The sequence below is a fragment of the Onychostoma macrolepis genome, chromosome 25 (assembly GCF_012432095.1).
Source record: "Onychostoma macrolepis isolate SWU-2019 chromosome 25, ASM1243209v1, whole genome shotgun sequence".
Classification (NCBI taxonomy): domain Eukaryota; kingdom Metazoa; phylum Chordata; class Actinopteri; order Cypriniformes; family Cyprinidae; genus Onychostoma; species Onychostoma macrolepis.
Genome location: NC_081179.1, coordinates 17381539 through 17407459, shown reverse-complemented (window position 1 = coordinate 17407459; position 25921 = coordinate 17381539). Strand labels below are relative to the sequence as shown.

At 39.1% G+C, this 25921-nt stretch overlaps 1 protein-coding gene across 5 annotated transcripts in view; it reads left to right on the top strand.

The window, feature by feature from the left end:
• Nucleotides 1–25921, top strand: part of scaper (S-phase cyclin A-associated protein in the ER) — a 109051-nt gene that overhangs the window by 72662 nt on the left and 10468 nt on the right. For 4 of the 5 annotated variants that reach the window (XM_058766563.1, XM_058766560.1, XM_058766565.1 and 1 more), the window contains 5 exons: nucleotides 2403–2526; nucleotides 6309–6529; nucleotides 10142–10297; nucleotides 15355–15601; nucleotides 20788–20937. In XM_058766563.1, coding sequence (XP_058622546.1) covers nucleotides 2403–2526; nucleotides 6309–6529; nucleotides 10142–10297; nucleotides 15355–15601; nucleotides 20788–20937 — 898 coding nt within the window. The remainder of the gene's footprint in view (nucleotides 1–2402; nucleotides 2527–6308; nucleotides 6530–10141; nucleotides 10298–15354; nucleotides 15602–20787; nucleotides 20938–25921) is intronic. The other variant, XM_058766562.1, reaches the window with a different exon arrangement.

The window sequence follows — 25921 nt, the reverse complement described above, 5'->3', positions numbered from 1 at the left end:
GTTGGAGGGGATCTCACATTTCCCTTCCCTGACTGAACAGAGCCTGGTGTATCACTCCACTCACCCATGACCATCCGTCCTTCCTTTCCTCCTCCTTTCGCCCCAAGCTCCGTTACACTCCCCGGTATCCTTCTATCAATACAAAGGAAACACTTCAGCATTTACGCTTTGGTGAATCAATGTTCCGTTGGCCGTCGAGCAATTTCCAGACGTTGCGTATTAATTGAACAAGACCTCTTTCAACACCCTCGTCAACCGTGTTTATCGTCCGCTCGGACAAGGTGAAAACTTGTCGATTAATAACGGTGCACGTACACACGATTTTTATAACGGGTCACGATCGAGCGGCTTTGAAAGTGCAAAGCTACGAGGCGTGCGGGGAATACTTGGATCCTTTCCCAGCAGACCAGGCACAATGTTTTCCCTGCGGTCTCATACTGCATGTCTGACGCTTTTACACCACTATGTCAATACTCGCACCACTATCTCCCTGATCAGCCCGCCAGTGGGTAAAATATACACTGGTGTTTTTGTCAGCCGGGTGGAAGTTATTGACAGGCCGAGGCCTTCGAGGCTTGCGCTATTTTTATTACGAGTGCCAATACGGTTTGGCTGAAAATGCCGAACAGATGGCGAAGGTTGCGGTGGATATCAAAATGTTTATGGCTGGAAGTAAACATGGCCTGGTTTGAAAAAGAAAAGTCAGATTCCATTTGTCCGTACGGCAGATAGGGCCCCGCCACTCTGCTTTGGGATAAAATATACAGTTGTCAGAAAATATTAACTAATGAAGGGGTGGTTGGGAAGAGGGGTGGATTGGGGGTCTGGAGTGGGAGCGGAGTGACTGGTCAGTTATCAGCTACATTAATCTCCTCTCGGGCTGGTGTGGAACAGACAAAATACAGAGGCCTGACTGACTGACAGTGGCTTGCTGGCCCAAAGGCGCTGACGGCTAGACTCTTATCTGAGCCAAGAGAAAACGAGTTGGAGAAAGAGATGGTGGAAACGTGAAAGAGAGGCAGATGTTTGGTATCCAGTTCTTCTCCATTTCATCTAATTGAGTCGGTTGTAAGATCCTTTACAATAAAGAGCTGTGGCAGTGCTACGGTGCAGTGGGAATGCCATGGTGTCGTATTTTATATATAAGTATGGGGTTGGTTACGTTTTTAAAAATGATTTTGAGAATTTTCTCGCGAAGGCGGATTTTTTTTAAATCAAATGCAGTAAAAACTGTAATATTGTGAAATATTATTGCAATTTAAAATAATTTTTTCAATTTTAATGTACATTTATAATATATATTTTAATATATTTTAAAATGTAATTTATTCCTGTGATGCAAAGCTGAATTTTCAGCATCGTTACTCCAGTCTTCAGTGTCACATGAATCTTCAGAAATCATTCTAATGCTGTTGTTTCAAGAAACTTTTCTTCTTATTATCAGTGCAGAAAACAATTGCTGCTTAATATTTTTTTGTGGAAACCGTGATGCAATTTTTGAGGATTCTTTAATGAATAGTAAGAATTTATTTTGAAATGTTTTATTAAAATGTCACTTTTGATCTATTTAAAGCTGCATGCATTTATTAAAAAAAAAAAAAAAGAAAGGTAGTGTGTGTGTTTTTTTTTTTTTTTTTTTTTTATATTACTATATTTAAATCATTTTTACTGTATAAATGGGTTTTGATTACAAGGTCCCTTCCAAGGAGATCATCATATTTAAAGCGTCATATTTCCGTGGCAGTTTAAAAAGTGTTGTGTTTTGTTTTCATTTCGTTTTGTTTTTTAAAAACACTTTAAGGGACCAATTATCACTATTAATTAGTTGCTTATTTGCATACCTATTATTAACATTTGCTATTTATTAGTACTTATTGTGCATGACCATATTCTACATCCCTAATCCTAAGAATACCTAAACTTAACAACTACCTTATTATTAATAATCAGCAAATTAGGAGTTGAATGGTTTGTTAATATTGAGAATTGGACTTTAAAATAAAGTGTGACCAAAAAATCATACTAATACCATGGTCGTTCTTTTCTGTGAGCGACTGAGCCCTCATTAGGGCACATCTCATGTTTACTCCTCAGCATTGCGTAAGGAGCTGTTCTTGAGAGAAACTCCCTTGAGCGTAATATTCCAAGTGTTGTCATGCTTCTTGGATTGCATGCGATGTTCACACTGAGCTTTAAGTGTCAATTTCCTCAGATAACCTTACTGTATTACGGCAGAGAACCCGGCTCATCTGATTGGCGATCTTTTACACTGCGAGTCAGAGTAACCCTGAAATGTTTATATGGGGCCTGCTTTGTATCCTGATCATTTAGATGGAAACCTCAAAACAGGAGAAGCATTCGGCTTTTAAAAACTAATCCCTCCTCTCTCTCTTTCTCTTTAGGTCCCTCTGCACTGCCGTGAACACATATTACCTGTCCTGTGTACACTGCCACAACAACTGTTCCTATGTTCTCTACAGCAACAAAATTACCTTTCTCATGGACCTTCTCCTCCATCAGTTAACAGTGAGTATTAGTGGCTCAAGCTTGAGTTTGCCTCATCCTGCTCTGTTTTAGGATCTTTATGTGCCTGTAAATGCACTTTATGTCACTACACTATTGTCATTTGAAGGGATAGTTCACCCAAAAATAAAAATCACCCTCATGTCATTCCAAAGCTTTATGACTTACTTTCTTCTGTGCATCCCAAAATTTAAATATCCTGACTGCCTGTGTCCACATAATGTAGAGCCCTATGATTTCCACGATGCGGAAAATGCAGACGGAATCGTGGGATCCGGTCATAAAAACAAAATTTACCGTATAACGCAGAATGTCACGGAATTTGGCAAATTTTGGATGAATAAATCAAAAGTAGGTTAGTACAGTTAAATCAAAATGCGATATAGACTAGTGTCTGTGAATATTAAGCCGCAAAAAGACTCTTCAAATATGAATCCTGCAAGTTCTGCGCGTCTCTGTGAATGAATGGTGCAGACATGCGGTTTCATTTACTACACAAATACTGAAGCGCACGTGATGCTGGCAGTGTTTTCAGCCTCTGCTGCCTTAATATATGAGCACATGAACATGATATCTAGAACTGTTCTGAGAGTCACTGCATTCGCATTTACGTTTCTTGTGAGAAAACTATAGTCATGTCATATACACAAACAGAAACCTAAAGGTCTTCACAACCCGTCATAAATAAGTTTGGTTCTGTTAAACTTGAAGAAACTGTGACAGAAATATATTACTTAATGTAATGATAGTACTACTAATTATAATAGTATTATTAAAACATTATTTTTAAGGAATATTTACCAGACAAATTATTTACCAGAAAATTGTAAAGTGTGTGTTTTTTTGTTTTGTTTTTTTTTTGTTTTTTTTATCAATTATTTAGAGATGCATAATAAATGGGAACTGGACTTTGTTTAAAATATCTCCTTTTGTGTTCCACTTGAAAAAGAAAGTCATACGCTTGGAACGACATGAAGGAGAGCAAAAACTGATGGAATTTTCATTTTTGGGGTGAACTAATACTTTTAGGATGCGACTTCCACTTCAGCTTTTAAAGGCCTGAAGTGCTGTTTGTCATGTTTAAAGGGTCATTTCTGTCTTGTTCATCTTGCCAGAGCATATGTAGCTCATCTACCAGTTTAAAGCAAGCGCCAAAATGGATTTTAATACATACAACATTTCTCTTGTTTATATGACTCACTGAATCATCTTAAGTTCTGGGAAAGCTCCACTGCTGAATCACATTTCGCATTGCGTCTGTCCCTTATTTTTTGTCTGTACTTCAGCATGCCCCCATCTTTCTCTCCCACCATCCTGTCCTTTGATTTTTGGCAAAGGGGGTTTCAGAACCAAGTGCATGCTACGCTTCGAGCTTTTTAAGATGTCATTGAGACTAAGTATGAAAAGACACACAGATGCCAATGGGGTTGTGTTTATGTAAGTTTCTCGGCATTGATTGAAAAGAACATTATAAACAGCAACAGAAACATTTTCCACTGAATTTGCAACAGGTGCTAACACACTTTTTTATATATATAGACCCAAATTACACATAATTGGCTGCATTTTCATGCAGAACATATCCCATTTCATTTTTGTTACTGTGACATAATGTGGGGACCAAATGAGGAGTCAGTTTTATTAATTTACTAATATGTAAGTTTAACACATTGCATTGTAATTGTAACATTTTAATATGTGCATTCAATTAGTGAATGAGACCCAGTGACTGAGTTATATAGGACTTATGGGTGTGTGTTTGTGCAAGAAACATTGGTTTGGCAAATCATTAAGCCCCAGTCGGTGTGCGTCCCAGTCTAAGAGCCATAATATTTCCTGGGGGTACAGGGGTTTATTTCAAACTCAACACAACAGTCAGTCAGCCCGCTGATTATTTGACATGTGATTGATATAAACGGACAGAATAGTCACCCAAGTGAAGTGTAAATAAGTCAGTAAAGAGAGATATTCAAGTTATTTTTGCAAGCTGACCTATGTAGCAGTTAATCTGTGTGTGTGTGTGTGTGTGTGTGTGTGTGTGTGTGTGTGTGTTTCAGTGTGGCCAGTATTGGCGTCTACCCTTCCCTTCTCTGTAATTAGATTTGTGGAGAATGTAGCTGGTTTTGCCTGCTCTCTCAGCATACTAACCTACTCCTCTTTAAAAACTGCCATTTTAACATGGGCTGTACCTGTGCTAAAGTCTGTTTGTGTTTCTTGTCTTTAACCATTGACGTCTGAGTAGTCTAAAACCACTTTAATGCATTTAACCTTATATATGATGCATACAATTGTATAATAACAAAATGGTCATGTTTTGGGAAATTAATAAATATGCTACAGAATTACTTTTTTATTAATTATTCATTCACTCACTAATTCATTAATTTATTTAAAATGTAAATTTATTTTTTTTAAAACAAGCATTTATTTTACTGTATTTTTCTACATTATTTTAATTAAATCAATATTACTTCTATCTATCAAGCTATATAAATAAATAAATAAAAATAGAATAGAAAACATTAGTGTCTTTTAAATATAAGCATTTTTATTTTTTAATTAATCAACTTATTTTATTAATTTTAAATTACCAAAGTATATGCAGACTATAAATTACTTTTTTGGCCAGAAACATACTCTTAGGTAGGTATTTGGCAAATGCAAATGTGCACGGTCCAGTTGTACTGGCTAAATATGCATCCTTGCATTACTGTGGCGGCAACAAACTTTATTCAAGGTTCGGGTAGGTAGCTATAAACTCGCCATTATAATTCTGTTTGTGACCGTAGTTGGCGTGAAAGAAGATGATCATGGAAGAAGACCGTTTACGTTATTGCCCTTGCAAGCTTCACTCTTTGATGCATAAACATTGAGTGAAAAAATCCATTTATGTTCCCTGTCCTTGCTCCTATTCTTGTTACATGACCCATCTTTCTCAAGCCTGCCAGTGGTGCCCGCCAACAAGGGAATACCTCTCGTATGCCCGCCATTGGCACGCCACCAGTGACAATGTCGCTTTGAGTTGTAACTACCAATTTATAACCCAGAGCTGATGAATAATAGAGCAGCACCCTTGTAGTTATTTATGCGCTAGAGGATCAGGATTCCAACCAAAGATTAATGGCTTGCGCGTGGAAACAAAAGAGGACAGGATCCTTTTTATTTGCACCCTCTGCTTTAATTGGACATGTTTTAAAATGCAAGCTGAGGTTTAAATGACCCTGTCTATTGTGCAACAGTGCTGGGCCGGATATTGAGACCAGCACGGGTCGTTGTTGAGTGATCTCAGATGTCCGTTACTGCCAAGATTGGTGTAAGAGGCAACCATCAGTCAGTTGAGCAAGTGTTTGCAAATTTAAAAAGGTATTTTTAGACCTTTCCAAATCAGTTTCAATGTTTGCTTTGAATACTGTACATCTTGTAGGGATGCAATTAATATGATTGTGTGTTTTGTAAACTGCAGCAAAAGAAGGATTTGCAGCTTAATGGTGTAAGTTATGGTAACAACATTGTATGAAAGCTCTAAACAGAGTTTAAAGAAAATGCCTACAGTTGTTGAACATGACTGTAGTTTTAGACCTTCCCATGTTTGACACGCTCGTAGACATGTTGAGAGCCGTTGACGAAGATGTTTCATCTGTAGCTCTTGATGAAACCTGAAAGCTCCAACGTGTCTAGACACCATTGTCTTTTTTCTTGGTAGTATCAGGGTAGTGACTACTTCTCACAATGGATTTTTCTGTTTCCATCAATGCCGACTAACACATCTATACCTGTTTCCGTAGCTCTTCGTGCCAGATGAGGACAATTCCATCTTCGGCCGCAGTGTCAATAAGCAGATCTTTGAGGGTTTGACTACAGGACTTCTGCAAACAGTCGCCACAGTGCTGGGGCAGTTGCACCCACCTAATTTGGATGGAGATGCTCCACGTATATGCACTCCGGATGCCAAGAGCAGACCTGTTGCCAGCGAGAACTTCAGCACACGTACTCAAGATCTCATCAGGTTATTGCTTTATATGTTTTCTTTCCATGACTCTTCCTGATTCAGATTCTTGCATGCTAATCTGATGCCCAGTGTTTGAGTAACACATAAGTTACATAATCACATTCATTTTGGACAACAGTGCTGGTTTAAAATCAGCCAAACAAGTACAAAGTGTACACAGAGTAACCTGAATTACTTTGCAGTCTTAAAGTTTGCCTTTTTCATTTCCCTTTTCCACACACCTCACCTTCTGCTCATCAGGCGAATGGAGGCAGGAATACATGACATGGCTCTTGTTAGCAACAATATTTTTTCCAATGTAAAAATACACGAGTTTCTCAAATCTTGGAATGAGATCCCTTGTGCATGGAATGACCTCTTAGAATGGATCCAGAGGTTAGCTTGGACAGACAATTTGGGAAATTTGTTCAAAAGTCTACTCCAATTTAATGACATAATAATCTTGTGCACTTAACTCTTTCCCCACCAGAGTTTTTAAAAAAAGTTGCCAGCCACTGCCAGCATTTTTGATGATTTTCACCTAAATTTGACAGCCCTCAGAATATTTTCTGCTATGAATATAAGAACATATTATATATCAAAATAAAGAACCAAGTCTCTGCTTTTAAACAAAAAAAATGCAACTATTTTATTCTATCTTCATGTGTTCATGTTTTATCACCATTTGAATGCAGGTGGGTACCATCAAAAATACAACATTTTGGACAAAAAACTGAGAAAAATGCATTTTTATCAAAGTAGTGCATTTTCATGCAAAATACATTCAGATGTCATATTCTTTCACCTGTAAATAATTATATGAATAATTTAAATTGCATTCAATAAACTGAACAAACAGACACAAACACACAAACATATACATACATATGATTATACACACACACAGGCTACATACATACATATGCATACATATACTGTACATGCGCACGCACACACATACACACACACACACACACACAGAGATAGATAGATAGATAGAGCCCACACACACACACACCCCTATTCAGATCGACGGATCGGTTACAACTACATATGTTTCTGTGTCTGTAAATGCATCTCTCTCACTGACTACATCGTCCCGATCAGATTCAAAATGGTCAAAGCATGATCTACATAGGCTATGATCTACATTTTCTCTGATCCTTCCATTTATGCCGATCGTCGTCTTTTCGCACCCTAAAGACCCGGAAGTCCCGTAACTCATTCAGGACATGCGCTAGGGCTTTCCTTACCGTAATACACCTAGAACACGGATTGCCATAAAAACTCGTCAGTGGCGGGGAAGCGTTGTCTCTTAATTGACGAGATATCTCGTCAATGGCGTTGAAAGAGTTAATGAAGACCTGGCTTTCTGCACATTTGTTGGGTGGAGTATGCTCTTGGATGCACCTCTTTCCTAACTTAGCCGTAAACTCCTCCTTATATCCGTGCTCTAAACCAAAGTTTTTTCATCTTCACATCAGCCAAAATTCCCTTCTGGAAGTGTACGACTTGAAGTTGAACTCTGCATTAGAATAGGGCAGTGTGGAGGAGAGCGCCAGTGCTGGGCTTTCCCCTGCTCTCTGAGGAAAGGCAGACAGCCCAGCCTGCTAAGAATCCCAAGCTTCCCACAATCCCTCAGTGTTCCCTCCCATGATTTGTTTGACACGAGCAGTCTCAAGCCCAGTGCAGTGACCGTGGAGTGACCTTACAGACATGGCCGGAACAGACCAAGTAGTGGCTGGATCACCAAAAATAAAACTGCAGAGAGGAAATGTGGTGTTTGTCCTTTTTAGTTTTTCATTGACTGCAAAAGTAAAAAGGAAACAGACTTATGAGGGGAATAGAAGTGGTACAAAGACCAGATTCAAATCTGCATTTCCCATATGACCAGCAAGGCTCGATGTAGGTATTAACAGCTGGCCACGGATCCATAAAATGGTCATATTTTTCTCAGTATCTGTCCGATGTAAAAAAATAAATAAATAAATAAAGTGAAAACCAAATGATATTAGTCAGAATTTGTAGAATTTAATTTGTTTTTGGTGGAAAAACTCTGAATAAGTCACATCCAGGTCCGCTAGACCTTTGGCGGAACCTAATCGTGACTGATCACTTTGGCTTATGTTGCCTGGATGAAGCGTCTGAAAGGCTGCACAATGGTGTGTGGAAAGCCGCTTTCTGCTCAAGCCAAACCCAATAGGAGGATAAAGCCATAACAAGGGGCTTTAGTTCAGGTGATGGCCGACCTGTTGAGAAGAAGGGGGAGGGAGAATTGTAATTAACTTTATTGAGTGCGGCCTCATTTAACTGACAGTCGTAACAAAAGGAGGTATGAAGGAAGTAGAAAAAGAGAGAATGAAGGGGAGAAAGATGCAGACTGGGAAACAGAAGCTAAAGTAGAGCGTGTGAGATGCGGATCTGCAACTGACTCAGCTTTTTGCTGCGCTGGAGCCACAAAATGCTGGCCCAGACTTCGCTGGGAGGTCCAGTGATTGACTGCCAGGAGACTTTCGGCAGTGCGAGAGGGTGGAGGGACAGAATACCTGAGCCATGAGGGAAGAAGGGGGGCTTTTCTCCTGTTCTAGATCTGAGCTGGCACACGGAGACACAGTCATCCACTAATACTGTAATTAGGCCTGATTTGTAGCCAGGAGGGTGCGGAACAACACGGTCATGAGACCTTTCATTTGACCAGACAAATTAGAGATATAGACATAATAGGCAGGAGTTGTGGGATCAGATGAGAGCTCAGATTTCAGGCCAGGAGTATTCTGGATTGCAGTGGCCTTCATGACAGCATTTTAAGGCATCATAAGTGTGCTGCCACTTTGAAGCCTGTTACAGAAAGTCCAAAACCATATGCTTCTCTCATTTTGGCCAATATTAAAAGGATAGTTCACCCATAAATGAACATTCTGTCGTTACTCACCCTCATGTCGGTCCAAACCCGTAAGACCTTCGTTCATCTTCAGAACACAAATTAAGATATTTTTGATGAAATCCCAGAGCTCCCTGACCCTGCATAGACAGCAACGCAATTGACACGTTCAAGGCCCAGAAAGTTAGTAAAGACATCATTAAAATAGTCCATGTGACATCAGTGGTTCAACCTTAATTTTATAAAGCCACGAGAACACTTTGTGTGTGCAAAGAAAACAAAAATAATGTCTTTATTCAACAATTTCTTTTCTTCCCTGTCAGTCTTTGATGCAAGTTCACGACAGTACCACGACGCATGCGTGTCGCATGTGACGCAGCTTCTGACGTAGAACCTGGATACGCTGTGCCTTTTTTGCAAGCAGAGCAATGCACACACATGCATCGTGGTACTGACCACTTGTAAACGAGCATAAAAAACGGGTTTGGAATGACATGAGGGTGAGTAATTAATGACAGAATTTTCATTTTTGGGTGAACTAACCCTTTAAGGCACGATCATATTTTCCCCAGAGAAGGCAATCCCACGTAGTGTGGCAAACTTGGTGGAAAATTCATGCAAAATGGCGAATAACCGAAAACAAATGTTGACTCTAAATATACCCAAAATCCACTCAAGGAAATGATTAATGTGATTGTCATTCAAATGTTTTTTGTTAAGTCTGATGCATTTCGGCTTGTTTCCCTCAGCTATGTGGTGAACATGGGCTTGATTGACAAGCTGTACGGCTGTTTCCTGTCCATACAAGGACCGATTGATGAGAGTCCCAAGATGGCTGCCTTTCTCGAGCAAGCCACAGCTTTCCTCCATGGGATGTGCAAGTTGTGTTTTGCTGTGACTGGTCGGTGAGTGGTTAATGTTACTTAATTTGTCTCCATTATTTTCATCCTCTCTTTGAAATGCCCCTCCAGTCCGCTTACAAAAAAGTAGCATGGCATATACCAAGACGTCTTTACAATATTTTGGTATTCTTTGAATTGCTTTTGAATTACTAGTTACCATGGTTAATATTTAGTACTAAAGGGTTCTCAAAGTTCAATCATACTACAATCACTGTACCACGATACATCCACAGTATCTATTTATAGTGGTTGCACCCTTCCCAAACATCCCCAGACTTGTAGATAACCTCATTCCTATCTGAATGAATAGGTGAAGTCCACTGTAGTTTTGTTGTTCAGATGTCTGAAGAGGTGCAGACCAGAGACAGCAGCCCCATCAATCAGCAGCTCATTTCCCAGTGTCTGACACTAGCCCTGCAGAGCCTGTGCTGATAGTCATCTAGCGGCCCCGCAGCTCTGTCTCCCCGCACTGTAAACTCCTGCCTGCGGCCCACCCACGTGTGCGTCGGAGTGCGTTTGTGCATGCACAACTGCTGACAGAGGCTAACCACAGTCACAGCTTGTGATATCCCACCTTTGACCTCTGACCCTGACTTGCAGAAAAGACAAATCACTGTGATGCTGCACTGTTGCTTTCGATATTCGTTAAATTGCACTGTAAATATTTGTGATGTTGAAAAAAAAAATGCATATTTGGTCTAGACCTGACTGTAAGGTGTGATAAAAGGTAGGAAGAGAGTGATACTGAAATATTTTCAACCATGCTAGTGATGTGTTTCAGAACAATTTGAATGAAACTTTTTTGATCTCCACTATAGTCTGAACGAGTCCTTGCATTTGCACAAATTCATATTTCAGTCCATTCCACTTGGATTTTGGAGTTTCTTCAAAGGTCATAGCTCCTCCTTTATTGGCCAGCTATGTTCTGTTCCAGCTGTTGCATGCTATAACGCCACCCAGCTGGTTATGACAACTCCAGTGTCTCTCCCAACATCCTTTGGCTTCTGACACTGAATATCTGTGAGAAACCCCAGTGCCAGTTCTTCTCTTTAATAGTCCTGCTCAGCAGCATAATCGACATCTTTCATAATCAAGTCAATGCTCCATTCCGTCTTTCTTCACCATGCTGAAGGCCAGGAAGTTGTCCCTTTGTGGTTCGTGTTAGACATTTCCGAGTTGCTCTGCTCACTTGCAGTTGCCAGACCCTGGGATTTGTTCTTACAGCGTGTGCTTTGTGTTTCTGTCACCGACTACCAGTGTATTTGGTGGGATTAAATATCGATAGTCATCAACGCCAATGAAAGCTTGTCAAGGAGCGCTTGTGCTTGGCTAATGACGACGTGTTTGGTTATGAGTTTTGGCTTGTGTTGCAGTCAGAATAGATTGAAATGTTGGTGCTTGTTCTGCTTTGGATCTGGGAACTTTCTTTTTTTTTTTTAAGTTAACTAAGGGGACTTTTTCTTGCTATAAAGCAGGGTGTGTAATACTGCTTCTGGAGATCTACCTTCCTGCAAAGTTTCTACTCTAATACACCTGTCTGCAGTCTTTTAGGACTCCTAAACCTTGATTATTGGCGCAGGTGAGTTTGGTCAGGGTTGGATTCAAATCAACAGAAGCAAGTCTGAGCACTCCTGGTGTAAAGCGACAAGAAGGTATTGGGGGAGAGACCAGGAAAGGGTTCGGGAAATGGTTCAGGGCATATTCGGATCCATGACACCATGGCATAGACACCTTGACCAAGTAGGAACTTTATTTTTTTTTCTCGAGTCCTTAAAGTGCCCTTTTCCTTCAATGAAATCATTTCATGGCAAATCAAAGTTCCAGATATATTTTATCTCGTCCTCTCTAAATCGGATAGACGTTAACAGCATTACAATAGGTTTAGCTGTAAGCATGGATTAATCAGTCAATGCTGATTTGGGGTCAGTGGTTAGGCTCAAATTGCCTCTGTCAGGCCTTTCACTTTCATCCCACTCCGCTGTCTCCTGTTTCAGGGTCAGGAGATGTGAAGTACGTCATGCACAGTCACTCTGTGAGAACCAAGTCTTTGTTCCTTCGTGTAGACACTGATCACGGCTGTCGGCGGATGCTGCCCTTCTCCTCTGAACTGAGACCAGTTCTGGGGATTTTCTTTTGCCGGTTAAGGTTAAACGTAGATGAGAGGCGCAGAGCCGAGATCAGTCCCACAAGGTGGCTTCCACCCGGAAGCTTATTCCCGAGTTGCAGATCTCTTGCACTTGCTGTGATCTCATTGTCGAGGGTGAGGTTTCCCCCTCACCGAGTTTGACACTCCTTTCCCCCCTTGGCTTACCAAAAGGTCTGTTTCCCCTCCAGTGCACTTGGTGTAGTGTTCACGGACGTATCCTCAACTGCAATGTGACACCTTGTAGAACCTGCCCCTTTTGTGCTGTTTAGGGATCAGCCCTTGATACCAAAGTCCAGACTCTTGCCACTGAGACGGTAACGGAAGATTTTGTCTCAGATCAGCCTTAAGGAGCGCTTCTGCTCAGGCCCTCAGGGGTATGAAGTTACCAATCCTGCTAATCTGCAGGGTGTTGTCCTGACTGAGACGCACAAACATGCTGCTGTAAATCTGGTAAGATGGGTCTTAATTAAATGTGCTGCAACACAAGATAGCCAGAGAGTGAGGTGAGTTTGCATAGTTGTGGAGCCAGTGCTATTGGCTGACAGATGGCTGTCCAAGTTCCAAGGCTTCCCTCCACTTTGGCTCTTCTGTTGCTGTGTGGAGCGCTCCAGGATTGTCATTGGTGTATGAGATGTTTGGACGTTCAGCTTCATAGCTTAGAGGCTCAACTTCCCCAAGATTCACCTGATCAGTTGGTGATTTGTCACATTTATAGATGATGTCCTTACCTCACCTCTATATCCATCTCTTCCTACGCTCTAGATATTCATTCTGTATATCTGTCAATTATATTCTGTCCACTTCTTTAAATATTCTATACATTCATTCTATATTTAAGTTTGTCGCATAGTATTTGTCTCTGAATATTTATTTTTTTCTGTTCCATATCCTGTCCATCTCTCTATATATTCTATACATTTGGCCACCACATTCTATTTCAATATGTTCTATATATCAATTCTTTCTAACACATTCTATCATCACTCTACATTCATTCTCTGTATCTATCGCATTGTATCCATCTCTACAAATTCTATATATTTATTCTATACACCACTTTCCGTCTGTCTCCATAAGTTCTATGTTGGTTCTTTACATCCGTCTTCCACATTCTATATATTCATTATAAACATTGGCCACTATATACTGTTTTTCTCTGTACATTCTGCACATTTATTCTATACATTTGTCCAAAACATTCTGTTTATGCAGTCTACACATTTATACTATATCTCCCCACTACATTGTCATCTGTCATCTCATCTCAAACATTTATGTTTGTGCACCATGTTCTATCCATGACTACACTTCTACACATTAATTCTATAAATCTGTCCATCAAATTCTATCAATCTCTCTGGACATTCTCTACATTCATTTTATATATTTGTTCTGTTATACACCACATTCTGTGCATTCTTATTTTACAACGGCCATCACATTCTTGCTATTCATTCTATATTCATTTGAAAAATCTGCCCATTGTATACATTTGTTTTAATTATTTATCCATCTCTCAGTACATTCAAAGCATTCCCACTGTACATCTCTCCATCATGCTCTATCCATTATATAGATAACATTGTTCACTACATTCTATTCATTTCTCAGTTAGATTATTTTTCTTCATCTGCCAATCTCCTTCTGTCATTGTGTGTGTGTGTGTGTGTGTGTGTGTGTGTGTGTGTATAGCCCCTTCTTTCTTCTCCTGTATCTCTATTTTACTCTTCTGTTCTTTTATATCTTTCTCTCTGATCTCCAGTCCTTGATCCCAGGCTCAGAAGTGTAAAGTCATTCCTATCTCTCCTCATATATTAGACCACAGCCACACTCACTGTGTCGTTGTGTTCATTCCTGAGCCAAGCAGGGCCAAATGTTACTAGTTAAACATATTTGCCCCATAGGCATGCTTCACAGATGGGGCTTGCCTTCGTTATTTATATCAGAACGGACAGGCTCTGGTCTAGCAAGTAAATCTAGAAGCCGCGGGGACCAGACATCCCACACTCCCCTACATCCTGGGTCTTCAGTTTTTGTGGCTTAAGCAAATAACCAGAAACACCTCAGGTTATGATCCTTTTAGACCACACCCCTGCCACCTTTTGCCACACTGTGCACCATACAACAGCCCTGTGCACTGCTGACTTTGTTTGAAAGGCCAGTGATTCAGATTGAAAGGTGCATAAACATGAGAACCTTATTTGTACTGGCCTGATACGTGTGATACAATGAGAAGTACCTTTGGCCTTGCTAATAGAATAACGGTATTTCTGACCCTGATTTGTTTTTCGTTTCTTGCGTGTCAGTCACTGGTTAAAGGGTATTACCTGTTGAACAAAGTGGCCTTTTGTATGACACCATGAGTGATTGATATTGTTTGTGGGTATTTGAGTAAGAATATTTTCCTACACAACATTGTGCTTTTTCTGAATGTCTGTTACTGTCTGTTGATTTAGGCTATGTTCAGATTGTCATACTGCCTTCTATTTAAAAAAAAAAAAAAGGGAGAATGCTGTGAAGTGTATGCAATATGCAATATTTAAAATATGGATTTTATATGGATTTTTTATATGCGTATTTATAAGGATATGCATGATCTACTACAGAATCTTTAGAACACTGCATAGAATGAAAAAGGTCTAAACTTTTTAGATTTTAAAATCTATAAAAACTTTCTTATTTTGCCAAAAAATTACATTAAAAAAATTATTAGTATTATTGTTGTAATAGTATTAATAATATTTGTTTATTATTATTACTATTACTTTTATTATTATAAATAGTCTTGGCAGCATGATAAAATGAGTTAATATTTTATAATAATAATAATTATTATTATTATTATTATTTTACAAAGTGGACATTGCATACTAACCATATTGCAATTCTTTCACCCTCCAATTCTCGTTCTCAGTTCCCTGAGCGTCTTTGACAACAAACGTCAGGACCCCACCGGTTTGACGGCCCTCCTGCAGAGCACCGACCTGGTGGGCGTCCTCCACATGCTATACTGCATTCTGCTTCACAGTGCCCTCCCTGACTCTCTCTCAACCGGCCCTGTGGGCCCCCAGGAGCCTTACAGCCCTGCCGTCATCCAGGTGGCCCTCCAGGGACTGCGCTTCCTCAACACCTTCGCCCTGCTGGACCTCTCAGCCTTCCAGGTATTAATTTCTGGTGTGACTCCTGTATGTTATAGATGTGTCAAATGGTTGAAAAATTAAATGAATATCACTGCCAAATCTTCAGGGTAAATATTCATTTAATTAGTTAGCATACCAAACATCTCGGTTTTTAGGGCCCAACTCGAGCACACTTAGAAAAAAGAATCTGGCTCAAGTGTTTTATAGAGTCCAGAAGACCATGTTTACGTTCTGAAAAGGACCGCGACCCTCTGTTGAGCTATGCCTCATGTGATGAATAACCTTTTTGCTCTGGTCCTGTTTACAATCTGTGAGATCCTGCCTCTTTGATTCAAAGCTCTGCGGAAGGATGCTTGTATGTGACCATCTCTTTTGTGGTATGCTGTCCATCCTGTTAGAGTAGTTCAGCTTTCTGAAGCCACCCTGTCTGCTTAAAGTAATGCCGCACAGCTTGTTTTTTTCTAAATGCAGCAGTCAGACCGCTGGTTTGGCCTTCAGCTAGCAGCAGATCTGTCAGCCCCATCCTTCAGAAAGACATTCTGAAAGCAATAAAAAGCTCCTGGGCTCTCATTAATGGTTGTGTAGGTACGTCTGCACACACAAACGTGGACCGTAAAGACATAAGCCTCAAGCTAATGGTCCAGTCAGGGTTTCCTCCAAATGCCCTCAGAGCCACTGGTAGGATATCAGTGTTTCTTCACAGAACAAAGTTAACCCGGTGGATGTAAACACACCTGACCTCTGACCTTGGACCAGTCATGTTGAAAGCTCCGGGTGAGTAATGTGGACGGAGAGTGGCATAACGTGCACAGGCTCCGGTTGTACTTCAGCCGGCATGATAAAGAGACAAGAACGATATCACTAGGCTAAATCATCATGTAAACACCTAGGCGTGAACGAGGAGGGCGGAAAACCTATGAATTACTTCAGTGTGTTGCTGTAGATACTCTGTCTCTCTCATGCTTTTTCAGTTTCTCATGCCAACTATTCGAAACAGCTGGGAATCAGTATGATGGGCAATTTTAATTTTGTACTTTGTAAAGTCAGTATTGGGGAGTAACTAAAAGTAGCTACTAGGGGTGACCCCGAATAGTCGGCGATTCGATGCTTCGATTCGAGGAGCCTGATTTGACTCTCAATCTCACAGTCGAATATTCGCGGGGTGTTATGATCATACCATTTTGGCTATATGAGGGTGCTCAATGTCGATCAGGTAGGATACAAGTGATTTCAAAACATTTCAGCCGGTTTATATATATCGTGTATATATTATTTATCTCTAATAAGATGCATTTGGTTGAGTCGCTGCAGTAAAGCGCTTTATTGAACAGTGATTATCTCTTCAGTGCGCAGCGCGAGCAGGACAAACAACTATGCAGAATAGTCATAACTATGACTGGGACTGTCATATACACATAACATTATAATGAGAACACTATTATAATAAAGCGCAGTGAATTTTTTTTAGTTTAGTTCCCGTGTTTCTGCATCTTGTTGCGTCAAGAACGCGTCCACAAAAGGAGTTCAGAGTAGAGCAGACATGTTCATGCATCGGGGAGTTTTGTGCATATAGCCTATAAGTTGTTATATTAACATTATGTTGTATAAATAATGAAGCGTATTTTATATGAGATAAATGAGTTAAATCCCATTGATTAAAAACCTTCTATCAAATGATTAATTCTACTGGTCATTCAGCACGCGCAGCTCAAAACAGAAATGCTGAACATTAATAACTTCATATACATAACGTTATAATGAGAGCACTATTGTAAAAAAATGTTGTGAATTCTTAGGGTTTTGCTGACGTTTAATGTTAACTATCTTTTAATCAAAACATAAAACATTATTCACTCCGTTTGTATCTGCGAGGCGTCAATTACACATTTTCCCTGTGTGTTAACGTCAGTAATTATGACTGTCTAACGTCTGACTTGACTCTTGGTAATGTATTTTGCCCCGCCCCCAGACATATGATTCGACTATCAGTCGACTATCAGCAAGATTCGAAAATTCCGATTCGACTATGAAAATCCTTAGTCGGGGACACCCCTGGTAGCTACTAGTTTTTCAGTGGGGTGACAGCAGTAGTGATTCAAACTCTATGAAAATATCAATTAATGTATAAATTAGTGTATTGATAGTTTAGTTTTAATTTAATGTAAATTTACCTATTCAAGTGTAATGCCCGTTTAATCCCACAGTCATGGGAATGTGTATATACAGTGTATATACAGTGTATATATGTATATATATGTGTGTGTGTGTATATATATATATATATATATATATATATATATATATATATATATATATATATATATATATATATATATATATATATATATATATATATATATATATATATATATATATATATATATATATATATATATATATATTTATATTTATATCTGTCTTAAAACAATGTACTAATAATGAGCAACTGTAAAATTTCAGGATTCATTGTTGAAAAGGTGTACTTCTCTTTTACTTGGATTTCAGCTTTTAAGGGATAGTTCACACAAAATGAAACTTTTGTCATCAATTACTCACCCTCATGTTGTTCCAAACCTGTAAAACCTTCATTCATCTTCGGATCACAAATTAAGATATTTGATATTTGAACAATTTCTTGTTTTCCAAGTCAGTCTTCGATACGAGATCTTGAGAGTACCATGACTAGGGATGGGTATCGTTTGCATTTTATCGATACCGGTACTTATCGATGCTGTTATCGATACTATTTGGTGCAAAAAGATATGATGTGAAAAGTTTCAAGTTATTTTATTACTGCTGAACTTTAGCAACTGTATTAAAGTTCTTCAGTCAGGAGCAGGGAGTTATTTTTCTCTGTGTTTTATTTTATTAACATTAAAGGAATAGTTCACCCATAAATGAAAATTTGTCATTTACTCTCTCTCAAGTTGTTTTAAACCTGAATGAGTTTCTTTCTTTTGTTAAACATAAGTTTATTTTCTTAAACAGTTGCTGGTCCCCAGTGACTTCCATATTTTTTTTTCATTGGGGACCATGCAACAACTGTTTTGGTTACCCACATTCTTCAAAATATCTTATTTTGTGTTCAGCACAAGAATAAAAATTAATACAGGTTTGGTACAACATGACGGTGATTAAATAATGACGGAATTTTAATTTTGAGGTGAACTGTCCCTTTAATGACAATCGGCAGCATGTTTAGTTCTTTAAGACCTGCACGCATCTGTTTCTCTCTCAACTGTTTACTTTCACTTTAGACATAACTGTGTCTATATGTAAACCTTGTGTGTTTTTGACAGTATTAGCGCAATCAGACGATAACTAAGTAATCATGTGCTGTTTGACCGTCCTTTTAGTGTAACGTACGCACACTTTAAGTGTAAGTATGCGAATGAAATGTTTAACCGGCAAGGCTTTAAACTAAAGCACACGCAAATAATGTACTTTTGTGATTGCGAATAAGTGCAGTGTCTCGTGAGTTGCAGCTGGAGCCGGGAGACATAGTAAATACAACGCATTGCTTGAAGGAGATGTTGTGTTTTGTCAGTAAATGTTTCATTATATTACAGGTGTAGCCTCCTTTGTTCACTATTACACTACTGCATAAAGCCTATTACATCTGACACTGGTGTCGCTTAGTTTTGTAACGTGAGCCCACACTTTAGAACGTTTCACTCACACCGCACATGCGCACGGATATCACACGCACGTTGAGCAAACATTGGCCACATCATTCAGTGAAGGAAAATGTCAAGCAGCAGCTTCTAATTCGTCATTAACATTGAAGTATACAGAGATAAAACAACGCAAGTATCGATAACAGTATCGTTTGTCATGAAGTTTATCGGTAGTCTGATCCAAAACAATACCGGTTCTCGGTACTCATCCCTAACCATGACGTATGCGCTGCACCTTGTTTACAAGCAGAGGAATGCACACGCATGCGTCACGGAAGACTGACACGGAAGAGAAGGAATTGTTGAATAAGTCATTATATTTGTTTTCTTTGCGCACAAAAAGTATTCTCGTAGCTTCATAAAATTACGGTCACATGGACTATTTTATCGATGTCCTTACTACGTTTCTGTACTATGTCCTTACTACGTAATAACCATTACGCCTATGGAGAGTCCCCGTAAACCACAAATACCAACGTGTGTTTGTGTGAGTGTTTGTTTTGTTTCGATTAGTTTTTTTCTTTTCTTTTTGTGAAACAAGCAAAGAGCTCTGCTGCATCCATCCACTGTACCTCTGTCAAGCATATGAATGTCATCCTTACAATCTAAACACTAGAATTACACACAGTACTTTGAACCTAAAACTAAAAATTACATTTGTTCACAATTTAATATTTACATAATTTCCTTGCCTTTCAATAGTGTTATTAACACACTTTCAGTTGTGGTGCTAAAAAAAAAAAAAAAAAAAAAAATCAGAAGTCTTGCAATTATTCATTTTGGTAAGAAATGTTAATCAGAGTTTTTTTCAAACAGACTGTATGTGGTGATGCAAACCCAGCGTCTTGCTCCCATTACATATGCTGAGAATTTCAGGTATTGTTGTTTGTGGTTGTTTAGACTCTCCATCCCATAACACTCTCCAACCCAGCAGAAAATGTCAGTAGTTTCAGTGCTGACCCTGAGGCGTTCAGTCATGTTGACATGTTTAATAAATACTGTCTCTAGACCAGCAGATAGCATCTCTTTAGTTTGAGGGAATTGGGGGGTCTTGAGGTGGGACTACTGATTCCAGAACCAGTTCAACCTTCACGTGCAACAAGTTCCTCCTCCTCCTCTTGCACCACGTCTCCTGCTGAGAAAAGATCACCCTCGTGATGTTCCAAACCTGTATGATTTTCTTTCTTCTCATAACACAAAAGAAGATGAAGAAAATATCTCAGTGTGGTTTTGTCCATAAAATAAAAGTGTTTTGTACCACATTGACTTTTATTGCATGGACTAAAAACATTCTCCAAAACTGATCTTCTATTGTGTTCTGAAGAAGAACGAAGACATACATTTTTGGAACAACATGTGCATCACTAAATAATTAAACAATTTTAATCTGTGTATGATCTATTCATTTAATAGTGTCAAAATCCCTGTATTGCACAGCTTTTTTCCTTGGCTTTTTGCATTTTTAATGCACCGAAACTTCGCTGACTCTTCCACTGATCAGATTCTGATGTAGGTTTCTGTTGTGTCCAGTGTGTTTCAGGAGCGGAGGGTCTGTCTCTGGCCTTCAGACACATTGTGAGTTCTCTGCTGTGGTACTGCTCTCAGCATAGCTCCGAGGAGCTGCTCCATGAGCTCATCATCTGCGTCGGCTACTTCACTGTCAACCACCCAGACAACCAGGTGGGATTACCTTCATTATTACTGTTATGTAATGTGCAAGCGTGCCAACACATTTGTTTCATTAATACATATGGTGTCACGATTAATATATTGATGCATTTTTAGTATTCTAAATAAATGCTGTTCTTTTGAGCTTTCTATTCAAAGAATCCTGAAAAATGTATATTATATTTAAAATATAAAGCAGCACAACTGTTTTCAGCATTTATCAAATCAGCATATTAGAATGATTTCTGAAGGATCATGTGACACTGAAGATGAAAGTAATGATGCTAAAAAACACAAGAATTGATGACATTTTAAAATCTATTAAAATAGAAAAGTTATTTTAAATTGTAAAGTATTTTACATTATTGCAGCTTTTACTGTATTTTTGATCAAGTAAATGCAGCCTTGGTGAACATAAGATTTCAAAAATGTTTAAAAACCTTGCCGACCCAAACTTTTGAACGATAGTATATCCGGAACATATTTTTGACGGATCATGTAGTATAACCATTTCATCCCAGATTTTTCAAAGCTAAGTGAGCACATGTCATTTACTCGAAACTGGTAATAACTGCTAATATTTTGTTGAAACTATTTTTCATTGAATCGAATATATGTTACAGTATGTTTAATGTTACATTCATTTTATATTAGATGATCATTTATGTAACATGTCTAATAGCAACAAATAAATTGTGGATCGCAATACTGCAAAAAAAAAAAAAAACACATTTAACATTTGTATCATATTTGTGGAAGGTGTTGTGTAGATCAGTATTATTTTAGTGTCATTTAGATACAATTATTGTTTTTATTACTATTAAGAATTACGTGTGTGTCTGTGTGTGTGTGTATATATCTCACAGAAGTGAGTACACCCCTCACATTTTTGTAAATATTTTATTATATCTTTTCATGTGACAACACTGAAGAAATGACACTTTGCTACAATGTAAAGTAGTGAGTGTACAGCTTGTATAACAGTGTAAATTTTCCGTCCCCTCAAAATAACTCAACACAGCCATTAATATCTAATCCGCTGGCCACAAAAGTGAGTACACCCCTAAGTGAAAATGTCCAAATTGGGCCCAATTAGCCATTTTCTCTCCCCGGTGTCACGTGACTCATTAGTGTTACAAGGTCTCAGGTGTGAATGGGGAGCAGGTGTGTTAAATTTGGTGTTATCACTCTCACTCTCTCATACTGGTCACTGGAAGTTCAACATGGCACCTCATGACAAAGAACTCTCTGAGGATCTGAAAAAAAGAATTGTTGCTCTACATAAAGATGGCGTAGGCTATAAGAAGATTGCCAAGACCCTGAAACTGAGCTGCAGCACGGTGGCCAAGACCATACAGCGGTTTAACAGGACAGGTTCCACTCAGAACAGGCCTTGCCATAGTCGACCAAAGAAGTTGAGTGCACATGCTCAGCGTCATATCCAGAGGTTGTGTTTAGGAAATAGACGTATGAGTGCTGCCAGCATTGCTGCAGAGGTTGAAGGGGTGGGGGGTCAGCCTGTCAGTGCTCAGACCATACACCGCACACTGCATCAAATTGGTCTGCATGGCTATCGTCCCTCTTCTAAAGATGATGCACAAGAAAGCCCACAAACCGTTTGCTGAAGACAAGCAGACTAAGGACATGGACTACTGGAACCATGTACTGTGGTCTGATGAGACCAAGATAAACATGTTTGGTTCAGATGGTTTCAAGCGTGTGTGGCGGCAACCAGGTGAGGAGTACAAAGACAAGTGTGTCTTGCCTACAGTCAAGCATGGTGGTGGGAGTGTTATGATCTGGGGCTGCATGAGTGCTGCCGGCACTGGGGAGCTACAGTTCATTGAGGGAACCGTGAATGCCAACATACACTGTGACATACTGAAGCAGAGCATGATCCCCTCCATTCAATTCCAACATGATATCGACCCCAAACACACCTCCAAGAGGACCACTGCCTTGCTGAAGAAGCTGAGGGTATAGGTGATGGACTGGCCAAGCATGTCTCCAGACCTAAACCCTATTGAGCATCTGTGGGGCATCCTCAAACGGAAGGTTAAAACCATCCTCAAACCAGCTCTGTGAAGTCGTCATGGACGAGTGGAAGAGGACTCCAGTGGCAACCTGTGAAGCTCTGGTGAACTCCAGGCCCAAGAGGGTTAAGGCAGTGCTAGAAAATAATGGTTTGGCCCAATTTGGACATTTTCACTTCGAGGTGAACTCACTTTTGTGGCCAGCGGTTTAGACATTAATTGCTGTGTGTTGAATTATTTTGAGGGGACAGCAAATTTACACTGTTATACAAGCTGTACACTCACTACTTTACATTGTAGGAAAGTGTCATTTCTTTAATGTTGTCACATGAAAAGATATAAAATATTAACAAAAATGTGAGGGGTGTACATTATTTATTTATTTATTTATATATATATATATATATATATATATATATATATATATATATATATATATATATATATATATACACACACACACACACACACACACACACACACACACACACACACACACACACACACACACATATACATACATACATACACACACATACACACGTTACCAATGGGATTAAAGTGCTAAGTATGATACATTTGTAAATAAACAATAGTTTGCAAATAGTGCTTCATACAGTATCTGAAAGCATATTTTTAGCACTGTAAAAGGTCCTTTCCTCTCCGTCACTGAGGTGTGTATAATGTTTGGCCGTCATTAGATCAAGAGCAGGTGTACTTTTCTCCTTACAAACAACCAACACAATAGCAACAAAAGGAGGCTGTTGAATAATGCAGCGACTTTGCCACCTCTGTTGGCTCTGCGCTGTGTAGCGGGAACAGACATTGTTATCCGCTGCCTGGCAGTTGGCCCGCTCTTTGTTCGGCCCTGGTGGAGGGGGGAAGGGGGCTGAACTCACCTGGCAGCACAGATCACAGATCAGCCTGGCATGAAGAAGTGGGAGTCCCTGATACTCTTTGCATGCTCCGTTTACCTGGAAGCCGTCGACTGCATGGCAGGTGTGAGTACGCCACACTCGGTCGGGTTTTAGTTATGCGTGCATCACGCGGAAACCTCGTCTGTGACGTCTTAATGTCCCCTTGGGGGACGGGGAAGGGAGGGGTCAAAGTCCTCGCAATTTATGGGCTACTAATTTAAAACATTTTTGCTCTTAATTAAAGAAACGGCCTCCGTTTTTATGGCGGTTCAGTCCTTCTGCGCTGCCGCCGTCCAATTTAATTATTTTGATGTAGGTAATTAGCATTTGTTGGCCATTGTTGGGTTGATTTGCATATTATATTGGATAATTGAATGAGGGTTGATGATTGAATTAAGGGGGGCGTGACAGATGATTGGGCTTTGTGCTCATATGGGGGAACTTAAACGATGAGCGGGTTGGGAATAACGCCTCGTGAATATTCATATCTTCCCAGCCCACTTTGTTAATTTGAAAAATGCCTGGTTGCACAGTCTTTAAACTTGTGACTTCCCTCCAGGACGCAAGCTGCTGTTTTATGCTGCCATTTGGCTGCACATCAGGGTTTATTATTAAAAACAGCAGCAACACTGGCAGGTGCTCTGGAGAGAGCTGGAAAAAATAAGGTGAAGCTATTCGGCTAAGATGCATTTTGGCTAAAGTTCTTGCTGGTAGGTCATGTGAATTTGAAGTTTATTGGATTCACCTACCACATGTGCGCAGCCACCACAAGCTGACATAATGAATTGTGACTTGTGGCATCATTTTACATCGCTGTTAGTTGCCTGTTGGCACGTGGAATTTTGGTAAGCAAAAGTTGAGCTCGTGTTATTTGCTTTTTTTTTTTTTTTTTAACTCAGTGTCACATTCAAGATTTGAAATCTTTGGCCATTGTCTAATTGAGCCGTATTTCCTCTTTATTTCTAGGTAGTTGATTCATAACTATTATCAACATCAATATTAATTGAACATAACAGTTTTTATGTAAATTGTGTAACTTCTGTCTTGTAATATGTCTAAAGAACATTTATGATCTCCTTATTTTCCTTCAGTATTATTCTGTGCACAAAATCTTGAGGACATCTTCTATTCATCTTAAAATAATTTTTTTTTCATTATTCAAAATGAATATATAAAATTATCATAAATATATATGTATGTAGTATTCCTTTCCCCATAGTATATCAGTAACATTTTTTAGAATCAATTAATTCTTACAAAATTATTTTATTCAACAATGATGCATTAAATTGCTCCGAAGTGTCAGTAAAACTTTGTAGATTGTTATAAAAGGTTTATATTTCAAATAAATGCTGTTTCTATTCATTTAAAGATTTCTGAAAAAAAATGAGTTTCCACAAAAAATTATATTGATAAGATAAAATTTCTTGAGCAGCAAATCAGCATATTAGAATGGTTTCTGAAGGATCACGTGACACTGAAAACTATTGTTATGCTGAAAATGAACCAATATTAATTAAATTACATTTTAATATATTACACATTAAATTTTATATTAAAATAGAAAACAATCATTTTAAATTGTCACAATTTAACTGTTTTACTGTATTTTTTTTATTCAATAAATGCATCCTTGGTGAGCATAAGAGATTTTTTTTAAAGAACATTTATATATTAGTCTTTAACATTGTTTTTATTTTGATGGAAGAAGTGGCAAGGAAGAGAAAAGTTACTACCATGGTTGCCTGCTAAATTTCAAAATCAACCACATTGAGTAATTTTCTCTTCCTTGTTATTTTTCCCATCAACTAAATATACAGTATGCCTGCAGCAACACCAACCAATCACGAAAAGCACTTCAGCACATTTAAACTGAATTAAATGACATAAACATCAGCGTAGATCTTGGCACTGCGGCCCCGCCCCTCTCCACTCGGATACTTGCCAGTGTCAGGGGCCCTGGTATATGTCCACACGGCTCTCGTACAGGATAAATGGAGACTGGAGCGGGAATATTTGACTCTTTCAGACTAATGTAAGCACTGG